The sequence below is a fragment of the Thunnus albacares genome, chromosome 1, assembly GCF_914725855.1.
Source record: "Thunnus albacares chromosome 1, fThuAlb1.1, whole genome shotgun sequence".
NCBI classification, from domain to species: domain Eukaryota; kingdom Metazoa; phylum Chordata; class Actinopteri; order Scombriformes; family Scombridae; genus Thunnus; species Thunnus albacares.
Window position 1 is genome coordinate 11,018,748 of NC_058106.1, and position 16,517 is coordinate 11,035,264.

General features: G+C 40.0%; 1 protein-coding gene across 1 annotated transcript in view; it reads left to right on the forward strand.

Moving 5' to 3' along the window:
• nkd1 (NKD inhibitor of WNT signaling pathway 1) overlaps positions 1-669 on the forward strand; it is a 31,697-nt gene extending 31,028 nt beyond the window's left edge. Inside the window, exon 10 of the mRNA XM_044377475.1 lies at positions 76-669. Within this exon, the coding sequence (XP_044233410.1) occupies positions 76-608 (533 nt within the window). The 3' untranslated portion in view covers positions 609-669. The remainder of the gene's footprint in view (positions 1-75) is intronic.
• The last annotated feature ends 15,848 nt before the right edge of the window (positions 670-16,517 follow it).

Below are 16,517 nucleotides of genomic sequence, written 5' to 3' on the forward strand. Positions count from 1 at the left end.
TCTGCAGCTTTGAAGTTTGTCATATCTGATGCTGCTTTCTCAGTTAAAATAAACACCTGTCTGTCTCTCTCACAGCCCCCGCCTCAGAGCCAGCGAAGGCAGAGCCTCAGACCCGCTCGTCGAACCAGACTCGTTCTCGCTCCCACGAACCAGAAAATGGCCACTCCCATTCCCACCACCGCCGCTTGCAAACTGTCGTGGACGCTGTCGCTCCGGATAACCTCCACCCCACCCGGCTGCGAGGCCAAGACTCAGGGAAACATGCCCTCCGCTCTCCCAAGACCCACAGCCGCACACCTCCTGCACAGATCAGCAGTAGGGTGATGAGGAGCCGAGGTGCCCCTCCACCCCCGGCACTACCCAGCCAGACACCCCCTCACCAGTCCGCAGCCCCCTACCGCAAGCACAAGCAGCGGTCCAAGGAGAGCCAGGGCTACCGGGCCTTAGGCTCTCTGGCAGCTCCGGGACCTGTGGTGGAGAAGGAGCAGGTGAGGGACCTGCCCAGCGTGCTGCTCTACGAGGGGGGGCTGGCGCAAGTAGTGCAGCGGCATGAGCATCATCACCACCACGAACACCATCACCACTACCACCACTTTTACCAGTCCTGAATTTCCACCCTGGAGCCCCAGAAAACCTAGCCAGGCCAGCAGACACTGACTGCTATGAGCTTCCTCCTCAAACACTTTGTAGTGGAGATAGGACATGGGGAGAAGAGGAGGATCATGGGAGGTGCAGTCCAGTGCTGAGAGCTTATTAACCAGTGTTATAAAGAGGTTGGTCAGACATACAGAAGTTCGGGTATGCAGCAGGAAGGTGATTCAGGGCCACAGTAAGGCCAGGACTGAGGATCATGGCTGGGGCAAGAGAGGAGGCACAGGAGAGGAGGATGGATTTAGAAAAAGTTCCTCTCCCCCCCTGGCCCTGAATCCCACTACCTGATGAACTCTATGGCTGCAAACCAGCACCACAACCCTTCCAGACCACTAAGCCAAATGGTTTTTAAAGAGAAGGAGGGACGAGAGGAAGAAAGACTGTGACGTAAAGATGAAAATATATGAAGGAAATATTGGTGATAGGAGAGCAGGGCATAGTGTGTATGTGAGAATGTGTGCGTGTGGTTGCGTAAAGCAGTGTGTGAATGTGTGGGTGTAGCAAGAGTGTGTGTGTCTGTGTGTATGTATGTATGTGAGTGTCACGACACTGGTGTCTGTCGAAAACCACTCAAGTGCGCTCCTGGGTGCGTGAGTATTTAAAGTAGGCTGTCAGGCAGGTTTTAGAAGATGAAAATGAAGATTATGATTTAAACACGCAATACCCTGTAAGCAAAAGTGGGAAGGAAAATTTTGAAATGTTAAAGTTTAAAAAAAAAGAACAGAGCTCCCAAATCCGCTGCTACCTCTAATTTTATCCTAATTGTTGTTGTAATTGTGACTTTAAGCATTCAGAGGTTATTTTCAAATTACTTCAAGACGTTTTTGAAAGAAGAGAAATCGTGTCACAATCTGCAGTACTGAAGTGTCGAAAAGCTCCTTACTTTTACTAACTTTTACTGTAAATAAGGTATATATTGTTATCAATTTTATAAGCTTTGTTGATAATGTGATATCTTTGTATTCACTATCTTTTATGTTTGTTTTCCTTCACAACTGCATTTTTATAAGACCATGAGGAGCCTCATTTTGACTAGAATATGTACATCTATAGTAGCATCAGACACACCCTCTCTCCCCATCTCACACACTCCCTCATTCTCTCTCTGTTTGAACTTTCTGACCATGTGATCAGATTCACAACTGTGGCTGAATGACTAAAACCCCAACTCTCAACAGTGCTGTTCAGTAGCTTGACATCACATCACATTACAAGTGTTAATAGAACACAAGCTTATCAATCAATGGAAACAAAAAGAACAAGGAATTATTTGAAGATACATGACTGTAGTGTGAAATAGGATGTTACTTGAGTTTAGTTCAGGTAAACATGGCTGTATATTAATGGCCTTCAGGTAAACTGTTATGCACAGCACTCGTATTATGGTTCTGCATATAGATGAATTCAAAACTCCATCTCTGGTCTTTCATTATTGGTTTCATACAAAATGTAGAATCAGTTTGTTAACCACTGAAAAAAAACATACTCTTTGCAGCTCACATATGTTTCCACATTATTTGAAGTACCAGCTTCAAATAATCTTATGTTTCTTCTTCAAACAGCAATTAACTTTTATAATACTGCCAGTATAAAGCTCTTGTTGAGCTGTGAAACTCTTTTTATTTCAATGTCTAAAATGTCAGCAGTTGAATCACATGTTCTCAGTCCCATGATACACTCAACTAGAGATGGTGTGACCTTGACATCAGAGCAATAGAGTACTCATGTTCTGGCTCAGGCCTTGTGGCATATCTGCATGAATTGAACTCCAAACCCTGAAGCACACGGTGTTACCCCCAGTTAGAGGTTGGTGTATTCATTAATCAGTATGGAGCAGCCCAGTATCATGCCAAAGTGTGTAATACACACACCAATCCACTAGAGGATACCATGTCAGCGTCACCTTTTGCCTCACCTAGGTGTAAAAAGTACACACCTGTATGACTTTCAAAGAGCCTGTCAAGAGGTGCAGTTCAGACGACGTGTATATAAGGTGATAAATTTCCATATTTGGAGGTGGTGGGTTGGGTGGACGGATAGAATCAAACTTGCAAAAAATGCACTCAGTAAACTTTGCTGCAGGAGACCACTGTTCGCTTCCCGTTTCCAACCACGAGTGTCATGTTTCCAACAGCAACTTGGGACAGTTTTTTAAAAACCGCAACTATGATTGTCGTGGTGTTTACCGTTGCCATGACGAAGAAGGTTGCCTGACTTTAAGGAAGTAGCTTTAAAGGTGCAGTGTGTAGAATTTAGTGGCATTTAGTGGAACGGACTCGGCAGAAAGTGAGTATATTATTCATAAGTATGTTTTAATTAGTATATAATCACCTGAAAATAAGAACTGTTGTGTTTAGAATGAGCCCTTTATATCAACAGAGGGAGCAGGTCCTCTCCCACAGAGCCTGCCATGTTGCACCATCATGTTTCTACAGTAGCCTAGAATGGACAAACCAAACACTGGCATTAGAGAGGGGCTTTTGTGTTTTTACAAGTTTTGCGGCCATCGTAGGTTCTCCTACACGCTTGGAAGGGGAGAGTGAGGGGAGGGGTATTCAGTTGGTCGCAATCTGCAGCCTCACTGCTAGATGCCACTAAATCACACACTGGTCCTTTAATCCACACCACATTTCAAGTGATAATTTTAACCCAAACTGATCTTTCCCGAAACCCTAGGCGAGGCAAAACGTGACAATGACACATTGGACCAATGTGTGAATTACATGCTTTGGCATGGTACTGGGTTGTATGGAGTTTGCCCTTTACTAACTGTTAATTATGCAGGGGAATGTTTTACTGAGCACACATGTAATTTTTCACCACCACAATGCTTCAGATTGAAGCAGTTACACATATTCTCACCTGGGAGTTGCCCAGCACCATGGTTTTCTTGACTTACAGACTCTCACTTTCCCTAGCTCGTAGCAGCTCTGTTGTCCAGCCCTCGGCCTGGTCGGGGTCACAAGACTGCTCCCTCTGTTTCCATGGCATCTTCCTGTCCCCCAGCTGTCAGCAGGTCTTTCACCGTGCCGCCATGTGGCCTCAGTCCTCAGCCAACAAGGGTCTGTTTGTGGTGCGGCAGGGCGAGGGCTCTTTCAGCTGTCTCATTCCTCTGGTGCTGGATAACACTGGGCCCAGCCCACAGTCTCCACTAGTCCCATAACTCACCACTGCTGCTCTCGTGCCAGCACCCGACATGCAGGGCTGTCTGTTCATCCTGTCCCATGATGCTCTAGAGGCGCTGCTATAAACATGCAGATGTTGATGCACCAACATGCTAGAATTTTCAAATTTCTGCATGTGTCACATCTGGTTTAACCAGAGCAGAGAGAAGGAGTGAACTGAGAGCTGCAGGTGTGAGGGAGTAAACTATCTTGTGCCAAAATTAAGTTTCTACAGGACTGTTCACTGTTTTTCTCCCTGGTATTTTTGGTAAGCACACATGCTCATTTTCAGCACTTCCCAGCATCACATTTATACATAACCTGCCTTTTGTTCAGTCTTTTGCAAGGTTTTAAGCGCCTTGCTCATCGGCAACCTCCTCCATACAGAGGAAATGATAGTTGTGGATTGTGTGCACTAGACCCCAGGGCCCACTAGTGTTCAAACTATATCCACTATGTTTTGTTGCGTTAGTCTGTCATAAGTGTGCGTGTGTTTTGGATGAGCAAGAATGCTGTGTATGCCAGTCTTGCCCTCAGCCCTGTGGTGTCCACTCACAGCTGCAGGCCATCCTTAAGCAGAGGCACCAGCCAGACGGGCCATCTCACGGGACCCGCTGGAAACGGCGTCATTCCCCAAGGGGGGCTCACAGCTGCGCTCCATACCTCATACCTCAGCTCCCTCACCTCACACTGCTTTTCCCGGACAAGTCTTTGCCACTGGAGCCCTCATAACACTGTAACTCCTTTGTCAACGTTTTTCGCCTCACCCGAAACGGTGTTGATACCAGCGTATGACTCCAAATATAAGAAGTGTGTAATTGGTCGTCTGCTTGTGTTAACGGGCAGCAGGCAGGCGACTTTTTGTCCTGCAGGGTGGTCTAATTCGACACGGTGAGCGAGGTCTTCTGAAGGAATTTGGTTGAAAGGCTCAGTCAGACCCACAGTCAGGTTGCAATTTTTAAACTTCTTTTAACTGAAGAGAGATTTACAGAACACACACAAGTAATTTTTTAAACTTCCCACTTCACATTTATAGGATTACCTTAACTCACACTAGAAAGCTGCCCACGACAAACACATTTCATACTGTCAAGAGTATTTGTTGAGGGTTGGGAAAGCAGATTTTTTTTCTTTAATCTCTGTCACAGTTTCCAGAAACTCTGGGAAGTTAACTTCCCTTTGAAACCTTGTGGTCTTAAAATAATAAGTTTTTTTCAACCTGTCTGCAGCCAAGTCATCAGCTATCCCCATAAAACTACCAGAATGTTTTATTTATTATTAATTTGGCCTCTTTTTGGAACAAAAAATTTCAAACCTTCCATGTCATAAACCTTTCTAGACCCACTGTCCTCTCCCCTGTTGTAAAGGACTGTCAGCACTCAGAGCCACTTCTCCATGTTGAAATGTATTGCACCACTAATTTGCTTTGTAAGATCCATGTATCATCATTTTTAAAAATCCGATGTATATAGTGGACTGCAGAACGGTTAAACCAGCATCATGTAGAAAGAATATAAGGCTTATTTATAATTAAATGTCTATCAAGCTATCTCACTTGCCTCTACTGTCAGCTAGTACTCCAGTATCTGCCATGCCAATCCCACTTAGCAGGGAGTAATAATTATATCTGCCTCTAACACAAGCTGTCTCTCTCTCTCTCTCTCTCTCTCTCCACACAAAGACACACTTTCACTTGGTGTTTGTTGTAAAAGAAACTTGTTTAGCACTAGCTGTTTTTTCCCCGTTTACCCTTCCTCCTAATGTTTTTTTCATGACTTTGTTTTAGTTTATATAGATTGTATTTGATTAATTGCTTTATTTATTTGATAGCAGATCTGTGCCAGGGGAAAATACCCTTTTATTAAAGTATGAACCTGTTCCTTATAAACACAGACCTCTGGAGTCATTTCATTTTTTTTTATTACTGCTCATGCCCATAGTAGTGTGAAGAATTGCGTTTGTATGGAACACTATACTGACATCTGGGTCTTTCATTGCCTTACTGTCACTCACATTTGTCATTGTCATACCAATCATACCTCTTCTGTCTGCACTCTGTGAAAAGCTGATGAACACATCTGCCATATTGTCATGATATATTTTATCAATCTATATCGACACATATTTGGAATATTAGCAATGGTGAACATGTTATAAATGATCAGATATATGGGGCTATCCACCGATGCGTTTTCTATACCCACTTATCCTGTGCAGTCACATAAAGCCACTCTCAAACCACATTCATGCCTACTATAAACCTCCAGTTCATGGAACCTCTATGTCTTTGGTCTGAGGGAGAAAACTAACACAAAATGAGGAGAACATTCACACTCCAAACAGAAAGGCTCAAACCATTGTTGCTGTGCCACTTACGGCCACATGGGGCCTTAAAGATCAAAACAAGATGACACCAAATTTGCCAACAGAGAATTTGTACTATTTGCGACAATATTTCATCATTGAAAATATTTTTTTCATTACAGTGGTGTATTTTTTCCTTTTATCTACTTTTTTTTATTTCCTGTAAGTGAGCTGGATTGATGTGTGAGGGTGCATGGGGAAATCTGTGTATGTGTGTGTGTGTGTGTGTGTGTGTGGTGAAGGAAAGATGGTAGTGGTGACCGTGGTGTCACAGAGGGCTCCCAAATCTGGCTGACTACAGCTGCTCACCACGCCACGCTCTCTACATGCACACACACTTTCATCTGCAGCTTAGCAGCTTATCTCTGGTCAGGGCAACCACAGAGTGTCCGCCTCTTGGCAATGTGATACGCTTTCCTCTCACGAACATGGCTATTTGTGTGAGCAAGGCAGCGTAGCCGCAGAACTTGTATCATTATTACAAATGGTTTCCATCCTAACACAGCTTACTAGGCCATTATTACCACCACTTTACACATTTCAGCTATTAAAGGCATCAGTCATCCATATAAAGTAAGTGGTTACAGTTATATAGCATATTTACCCTTAACGGTTAAGGTATGTGAAATATAAAATATAACCAGTTTCATCATACAGAAAAATAGTATATTTTCATATATTTGACATACTTTTATTGGTATTAAAGTGCAACATTTCACATAAGTTCCCAAAGTATTTTAAATATATGCAAATATAGTATTTTTTTTCTGTATGATGAAACAAATCTCTTAATTTCCACCGTGCTTTTTTTTAGTTGATGATGTGGCACATTTTCTGTTAGGGATTAAACTGTCAGAATCAGAAATGCAGTAGCCTTTAAACTATGATTTTGAGAGATCTCCATGTATTTGGCCATTTATAGGCATCAGATGCACGCTTAAAGTCACCTCCTATGATGAAACAGGCTTACTCGTGCTTATCCCTGAGATTTTTCAATTTCAAAGACGAAGGAGCAAGTATAGTCCTGGCTTTAGTCGTACCATTAGGTGCATACAAATTGCAAACAATAGAAAAGAGAAAGAAATGGCTTTTACAACTTATAGCCATCATCCTCTGAAAGTGATGATCCTGAAGCATTAAGCCTTTGCAGGTTGATGGCACAGTAACTGCAGAATGGGGCTATTCATGGGAAAAATAAGCTTTCGTCACTTTTCTGTTTGCTGCTGCAGGGTTGAATTTTTTAAAAGAAAAATATCTTGTGTCACTAATATCTAAAGTCTAAAGAGTTCCTCTAACTTCCAAGTGATAGTAGAATATTTTATGTAATTTTCAAATATAGTATAGTTCAAGCTGTGTTTGATACAGTATGTCCACAACTGTGAGAACAAAGAAGTGTCACTGGCCAGATTTGTAAGACTTCTCAATAAGAAACAGTCTTCTTGTTCACTCAGAAACACTTTCTGAAGAGACAATTTGTAAAGTCTAATTTACACAAAGGTAACAACAAGATATAACTTATCTGGGTAATTACATCATTCACCAGTGTTTGTCCAAAAGAAGAGATAGATGACTACTTCTCTGCTGCAGAAGGTTAGCTCTTTTTAAGCCTCATTGCCTGTTAGCTAAACATTTTTGTTCACCTTGTTGGAAACTAGACAGAGATAAGAAATATTTGAAGTGATTGAAATGTTGCACAAGTGAAATAGCACTGTTTCATAAGCACATGGCAAACCCAGAAAAATCCATACTTTCTCTGCATAATACTGCTTTGTTATATTTGCCAAAACTAATGAAAGCCATGACAGCTGAGTTTAACATTCTACAGGAAAACCATAAGTGTGAAGACTGGTCATAACTGTATGTAGGCCTAATCTCTTAAGGTGAAAGACCCTTAATGCAATAAAAGTTCTAAAACCACAAAGCAAGCAAACAATGAATAATCCTAAACCAGTTACACCTGATGTTTTCTCTCTGAATCACAGGATTCTGACTGTGTGCATATTGAACTGGAGACACATTGTTTTGTTGTTGCATCAAATGCAGATTGTGCGCCTCATCCACCCAAAACCCGAGATTCTCTTTATCCTCCGGAGTGATCTTAGAAAAAATGCCCAAAAACTTCAACATCTTCATTGCAAGTCTCAGATGCATATAGCCGAAGGGGGCCATTTCTTACTGTATCATCCTGCATCCTCTCTTCTTCTCTGTAGCCTGGCATGAGACTTTTTTTTGACATTTTCTTCATTTTTTTTACTTTGACTTTGATCTGCACTGCTTTCAACTCTTCACATATGTTGGTAATAGCCTTGGTGTTCATGGAGATTTTCTTCTTCAGTGCAGAGCAACGGTGGATAATGTATTCACGCCTTTTGAAATGACAGTACTGGAGACAGTGCCCTCTTATCTAAAAACCTGTCTCTGCTGCTCAATCTCTTTGGTTCAGGACTGCGTCAGGTAAAGGTGTAAGGGGTGCAGTCCGTGTTTTACAAGTTCAAACTTAAGTTTGCTTTGGAGTTTTGAAGAAAGATGATTTTCACTTGCTTTCTAAATTTCAAGTACTGCTAAATACAGCCATACAGCCATAGTTTTCTACAGACTAAGGTTCCATTAGTGACTGACTTTTTACTGGAAACATAGCAGATATTCATCTCATCTGTCTATGCTACTGTAGGTTCAACAATAAGTAGTGTGTGTACATAAAATATTACCTTCACAACAACCTTAACTAACCTGAAACAACCTTATTACCATACCTTAACATTAAAAATAGAGTGGAACATTCCTTTAATGGCAGTGTTATCACCAAATTAGTTTCAAACCTGCGAAATGATTTAAAGTATGTGACTGAGGCAAAATAAAAATACAGCACATACAAGATTTAGTTCAGATCATACAAAAAAGTTTTCGAGCATTGACTGTATTCCATCTCTAGAGTACAGCAAACATGTAGACATTCTCCTGTCTGTTGTGAAAGTTTGTGGGTTTGCTTGCTGAGGTTTCAGTTCTTCTCCAAGAAAAGATAAGGTTAGCAGTTATAATTCTCAGAAAGCTTAGCAGAATAAAATGAACTGAATGAACAAAGAAAACTAAATGCATCATGCTTTGATAAAGTTGAAATTGAGAAATTAATTTATTCTGAACTCGTCTGGGAATTTATTGCATCAACGTGTTTTATTATATTTTAAGCCATTTGACAGGTATATTTAGTGGCGTTGTGACACATCTTACATTATTTTTCAATTAATTAACCTTTAGTACATGCTACAGTCCTAATGCAGGCCTTCTTTGTCACTTGCCAAAATGTACAGAGTAGAGGTCCACTCACTCAGTCTGTTGTCTTCTATATATTTTTCTGCAAAGCTGAAACACTAAGAAGAGTCCAATGTCTAATCTGTCCCAATATAATATATATATATGTTGATAGATTCCTTAATTCTCTGCTGTAAAGTGAACAAAGGTCAGTGATGGGAAGTCACTGTCTGAGCAAAGGCTACATGATCATTTATAGATGAGCACTACCCACAGCAATTACAGTGAGCAATTACTCTGAGAATCATCCTCCGGAGACCTTTACGCCTTTTACACCAAAGAAAATACAGAGCGGCAAGAGGGGAGCGCTCTCTTCTTAGTGCTGCACAGCACAGAGGTATTTAAGGCTACAATTTGAAAATGTTCATTCACTTATTCTAATAACTCTGCCAGTGCCCAGGAGAATATTCATTTTCTAGTTGTTTTATGGTAAGCGCATAGTATTAAACTGTGCAGTGTAATTATAGATGTTTAACAAGTTAATCAAGGTATGAGGAGGGATGGGAATGAGTTCAACACAGTAGGTAAGACAACGGGGAAAAGGGAGCTTCTTCTTGCTAGTAAATGGTGAGTATTCTCCATATATAGGGCAATGAACAGCTTGGTGACTGTCTTCAACACTGGTAAGGGCTATAACGGGATAAACCTTTCATTTGCATGTGTACTGTGTTGTATTTGTGTTGTTGGGAGACATAGGTTACAGGGAATGGTCTTTTTGGGTAGAAATAAACTGTATCTCTGTGTTGCCAGTGGCAAAAAAAGCAATGATATTGACTTAAATATGGGGAAATGAGAGGCTGCCATAATATGTTCTGTGTGCTTTGTTTCCAGCAGATAGGCAGAGAGCTTTGAAGTGTGGATAGGCACAGCAGGGTGCTAGCTTCTGTAAAGGCAAGATGCTAAACGCTAAGGATGAGAAGGACATGAGGTAGTCTATTACCAATACAGGAGCAAAAAGAGGAAAAAAAAAAGGCAAATCCAATGATAATGTACATCTGTTCCAGTGAATTTATGAGCTTTGAACATTTTTTCATGTGGGATAAGTGGATCCTTTTTCTTACAGAATCTCAGAACTTCAAAGCAGATTCGCTTTGGATAATGCAAATGATCGGAATATGCCGGTTTCAGCCTACTCAAGAGCATGAAACGAAAGAGGCAAAAGGGAGAATTAATGCTAATTGGCATGGCAGTCTTTTATGTGCGGAAAGAAGGGCAAAAATAAAACACTTCAATTATTGTCAAGTTCATTCAATTAGGAAACAAGCTGACAAAGTGCTAAAGTTCAGTGTGCCTGACCCAGTGGCCATTTGCATTAAATGTCACTTTTCACTGTCAACATTTCCCTCGTTATATCTGATGAAATTATAATTAGCAGGATTAAATCCGCCCAATAATCACCAAGCTGGCACGGGAGAGAGAGGCTGCTTTGTTCAGCTCTGATGCTGTGGTGGAGGATATTCCTCCACTAGTCCAATTTTGCTAATGAATAATTTTGCTAATGAATAACATTTAAATGAAAAGAAATCAGTTTGTAAACAAATTCAAGGAATGATGCAATAGAAAGCAGCCATGGCCAAAAGCTGGAGCCAATGTGAAAGTGACTCAAGATGCACTCCAACTAATGGCCACAAAATTGAGTTTTTCCCCTGTTTTTTTTTTTTTTTTTTTAAATGACACCCCAGATTAATGACAGGCAACCGCACCACAAAAGAGCCATTTGTGTCCAAGAGAGATTTTTCATTTTGTAGTGTCTTATATCTGTCTGACACCTGGAAAATATTTACTGTTAACTAGCTTTATTTGTCACCGACAGGAAAAGCAAAGCGAAAACACATTTATCATCCGCAGAAAGCAAAGTTCCATTGAGAACAAAACACTGGATATAAAAAGACAAACACTTTCAAACTGATAACTTTTAGATAGAGTGGACAAGTTTCATGTGTGTGTGTGTGCATGTCAGTGTGAGTGTGATCCATATCCTGAAACAGAATTTAACTACTTCCTCATTTATTGTACATCCAAGAGTTTTCAACTATGTAGTGTGGTATGCTGGTGATATATTTTTCTCATTGTCCACAAATTCCAAGACTAAAACCAACAATGAATTAATCCTTCTAACAAGTGTTGTATATAGCTTTCTCATCTGTGCCATAGACCTCCATTGTTATCCAACAACTATTAAAACCACATTAATGAGCCACATCACTGCACTGGCTCACATATTCCCTCATAACAATGAACACAGCCATTACAGTTTATTTTTAGGGAGAGGCTGCTTTGTTATCCCACATACATACATGGTGCTGCTGTTGTAAATACTCACTAAAGCATACATCAAATGTGTATTCATATACTGTTGAAAATAGTCCCTGACTAATGTACTATTTACTTCTGTTTGAGTAACTTTTGGTGAAAACTACAGTGCCCAGCTGTTTTAGGAAGCTACTTTTAAGCCTTTAGCCTTTTTTTTTTTTTTTAAAAAAAAGAAAAGTTTCACTTCTTTAAACCCCATTTTAAAGATTTACATCTTCAATAGGAACAAATGGGCTTGCAGCTGAGTGCCACTGACAGGTTATAGGAAACAGTAAAGTATTGAAAGATGGACTAACACATTGTCAGTTTGGCCATTTTATGGGATCTGTTCACTATAAGAAAAACATAGAATAATGTGAGGCTAATCCTCTCAGTACCTAAATGGCTAAGTGAGAACTACATTTGCACTAAAAAAACATTTATACTATTGTGAAAGTTTCAGTCAAAAACTCTTGTTGTCAAGGATGTTGCAGTACCTTTAACCTGGGTTAGTTAACACTGTGTTTAAACAGTATACAATATTACAATATAATGTTGGCGTTGATGATGTGATGTGAATGTTGTTGTATGAAGAAGCAGCTAAATCCTTGATAGAAAGACTTGCATATCTATTGATTTGTGACATGAACTTTCCATTTACCACGGTATCAATAAAGGCCGTCACATGCATGCATTAATATGATACCCTGCATACAGGGGCTTATTAGTAGTTATAGTTGAAAGTAATGAATGTTTGCTCAGTTTTCTCTCTGCACAGCACTTTAAACATGAAAAAGTGAAAGCCCCATTCAACATTCAATTATAAGATATGACACCCACTATAAGAAATGCAATGCTGAAAACAAACCTCACCCCTACGCACCTCATGCACGTGAAAACAAACCTCACTACTACTATAAAACATGTAGTACATTTCTCTTTTCACCAGTTGTTCATTCACTTCATTTCTCAGTGAGCACAGTTCAACTTTTCCAAATTCCAAGTCCAGACTTCTAGAGAGTGACTCCAGATAAATGAATAAAACAAGGCTCCAGAAAGTTGCATTGGTTTTTAGTAGATCATTGGAGCCCTTTCTTTTTGCAACATCAAAGGCAGCCGCAGCTCTTTGATGTGGCAGCATGCTGTTTAAGGTACAGAGTGAATGGAGAGATGTCAAGCTGCAAGGTGCCTCTGTAGTTTACGTTGAGTGCTGCAGAGAGCTGCAGATGAAAGGAGCAAACAGAGTTTGATAATGAATGTCCAACAAGTAGGACCCATCTCAGACAGCGCACACTCAGCGGGGTGCCCGCGCTAACCTTGAGCGCAGCACCCCAAACCTCGGGCAGACGCTGGAGACCAGACTCCTTCAACTTGGCTGCCCCTGAAAAAAGGAGGGCTCTCAGATGTGAGCTTTAATCTTCCTGTCAATTAAATCCTGATTGACACACACACCCATACACACATGGTCATGCACACGTGCTCCTCTCAACCAATTACCTCTAAAAGAGATGCCATGCACTTCCTCTCTTGAATACCTCTCTTTTTGGCTTGGAGAGGCCTTTTTAAATTATACACTGATCCCTCCAATGTATGAGTCAATTTGTGGTTTGAACATGTGCATAGCTATTGCTATATATAATAATCCTCTTACAGTTAATGTCTCCATTAATGAAATGAGGTAATATACCTTTATTTGTCAGCTTCTCATTACAGGTTGTTGATAATGTATAATTTACAGCTTATTTACTTGACACCATCAATAAAGTGCTTGTCATTGCTCTTTGAATTTTATAACTCACTGGTAATAAACATAAGATCCTCGCTTGTGATAAAGGCCTATATAAATAAATACACTGGTCAGAGAAATATTTCTTGCATTATATGTTAGGAGACTCTTGCTAAGTGTAAGTTTTGTTAAATGTTCTTTATTCAAAAGATGAATGTATAGTCGTACCGACTGCAATTTACACTCTATCACAGCACCACTCAAAACATGTTAAATCTTGAGTTTATTCCTTTTCTCTAGCTTACCACAAACACTGTATGAATCCCCTTCTTGATGCACTCTACATCTCTGACATCCAAATGTATTATTTTTTCCCAAAATTTCAACAATCTTGTGTTTTGCTTTGAAGATATGCAAATTCTTTTCTCTGAAAGCAATAAAAACACAATTTAAATCTATGAAATTTCTGGGTTACATTTCATATACTGTATGTGCAACAAAAACAAAAATCTATACCTAAACTAATACATAAAGTACAATAATGTCTCATTTGGATTAAATGATTATTTGTTTTGTTTATTTATTTGTAGATAAACTGACATGGGATGATTGGTTGTAAATCCTTATATACAGTTATTGTGTCTTATCAGATTTTTATGGTGTGCTGTGACTGTATGTGTTGTTGTGGGTTGTCATGTGCAATTTCCGTTGCAGGGGTAAAACAGTTGCTCTTGCTTTGTTTGATGGATATTGATGGGTGGATTCAGTGACATTTTGCTCTGTGTGCAGTACAATTGTGTGTTCAGTTAAATTTCACAATATAAAGAAAAAAATGATTATTTCTGAGCAACAGGAGAATTGGTTATGCGTACCATCTTGCAAAATACATAGAAGATGAGAGGATGATTTGCTTCTGGGAGTTCTGTGTCTCTGGCAAACCAATCAGTACATGTACAGTACATCAGTGCACCTGGCCTGACTCTGAGCTCAACACATGTGCTTTTGATATCTGCCAAAGAAAGAATGCACAACGATGAATTCACTGGAGCCAAAGTATTCCGTCTCTGCTATGAGGGAGGGATGGATCCAGCACTGAACTGTACTGTTATTCATTGACATACAGGTTAAACTGACTTGGTGGATGAGGTTATTTAGTGCTGTGCAGCAGTTTTAGTGGAGTATTCAGAGCTGAACTGACTCCATATGGAGCAAGACTTAACTTTCATGCCCAATAAACTGCAAGCTGAGAGGGAGGTCCTCGAGGCCAAGTTTAAGTCAACCTATCTGTGCATCTATGGTGGAAAAATGAATACTATCTCTTAACATAATCTTCTGTAAAATAATAAAAGGACTCTGAATCAGTCCAAAAGCCTGGACTTTGAAGTCTGTGTTGAGAACATACATAAAACAGCTTTAGGCAGCAGAGGTTGATGCCTATTAAAAAGTCAGACATTGGTCCAATCAAGGTTGAGCAGTTTGACCAGTCACTTGACCTTTGACCCTTTGCTATTACAATGCAAGGTATTACGTTTTTTCCCACTCGCATTCTGCGAAGACCTGCCCTTACTCTGCCTCTGATTGGCTCTGACCCTGATATTTTTACCCTAACCCTCACCATCTCACTCCTCGTGCCTAAACCTAAACAACCTAACCAACGAAGGCAAGGAGCACTAGCCAATCAGAGGCAGGGTAGGGTGGGTCTTCGCATAATGTGGGTAGGAAAAAAAATAAGGCCAATGCAACACATGCAACGATATGATATCCTCTCAACATACACTGGATATGTGATTTATAGTAGTCTCAAAACATCTTATTCAAACTCATTTTCTTAGTCTCTAAATACTGCAGCTGACTCTTTGGAGAAACAAGCTTAACAGCAACAAGACAGTCTATCCAAACGTGTGTGAGTTGAAGAAAATAATTTAGACTTTATTCAGTACTTATTTGTTAGTAATCGAGTCGTAGCTTTAATAATTTGTATAAAGAATTGGAACCTTTGTTTGGCCACATATGTCTCTTTGCTAGTTTACAGGTCCAAAGATCTCTTCAGATGGTTATATAGTTTTCTGTACTTTCACACAAGTCATTAAGAATTCTGCTGCAAGTGAGGACAGAAATTGTCAAAGATGTCATTTGGGATTATATCTGTATTTTCTTATTGTCAATTTCTTACTTTCTTTCTTATCCATCCAAACTTGTCTGGACCCCTTGCTGTGATTTGGATGACAGGACACCACTTTGGCGCTTCATGTAGGATGCCTGACAGAGAAGTCCAGTACACTGCCTTACACTCCTCTTGATAGAGTTGCCTGTTTTATAGACAAGAACAAGAGAAAAGAAGAAACTCACTTTAAAAAGTTTTATTCCAGTCTGTCTTTGATTACTCCTGCCTTTGTGTGTTTGAGGATTTTCCCCCACAGTGCACAGTGAAGAAGCACAATAAACTAATCATGGCGCTCAGGAGGGAGCTATAATTGCAATAATGGTAAATCATCTGACTGTCCAAAAAGTCATTCTTGCACTTACTTTATCTTGACATCAGAAAATGCAAGGGGAGTAAAAAGCAATCACAATGTGAGCTGTTTCCAGGGCTGTGTTTTACATGAACTGTTTGATGTCCATATCAGAAACACAACATGCTGGCTGCAGGTTCTCAGTTGCTACAATAGTAATAACACTGCAAAATTATTGCCATACCAAGTAATACCACTTTCTGTTTATTTCCAACAAACAATTCAAGCCATACTCATAACAGCTTGCAATCATCAAAGTATTGCCAATTAAACTTCTAACAATCAGTGGAAACATACAATATTGCTAAATTATCACTGTGCACTCTGCACAAAGAGAGAGAGAGAGGAAGTCAGCCTTAAAGGAATAAAGAGGGAAAAGAAAGTCTAACAGAAAGGGGAATGAAGACTTAATAAATGTGTCAAAAGAGAAGAAAATAAAAAGTGAACAAAGCAGTTTTGGTTTATTTATGCAATACTTCCATCAAGTGGTTGAATGAC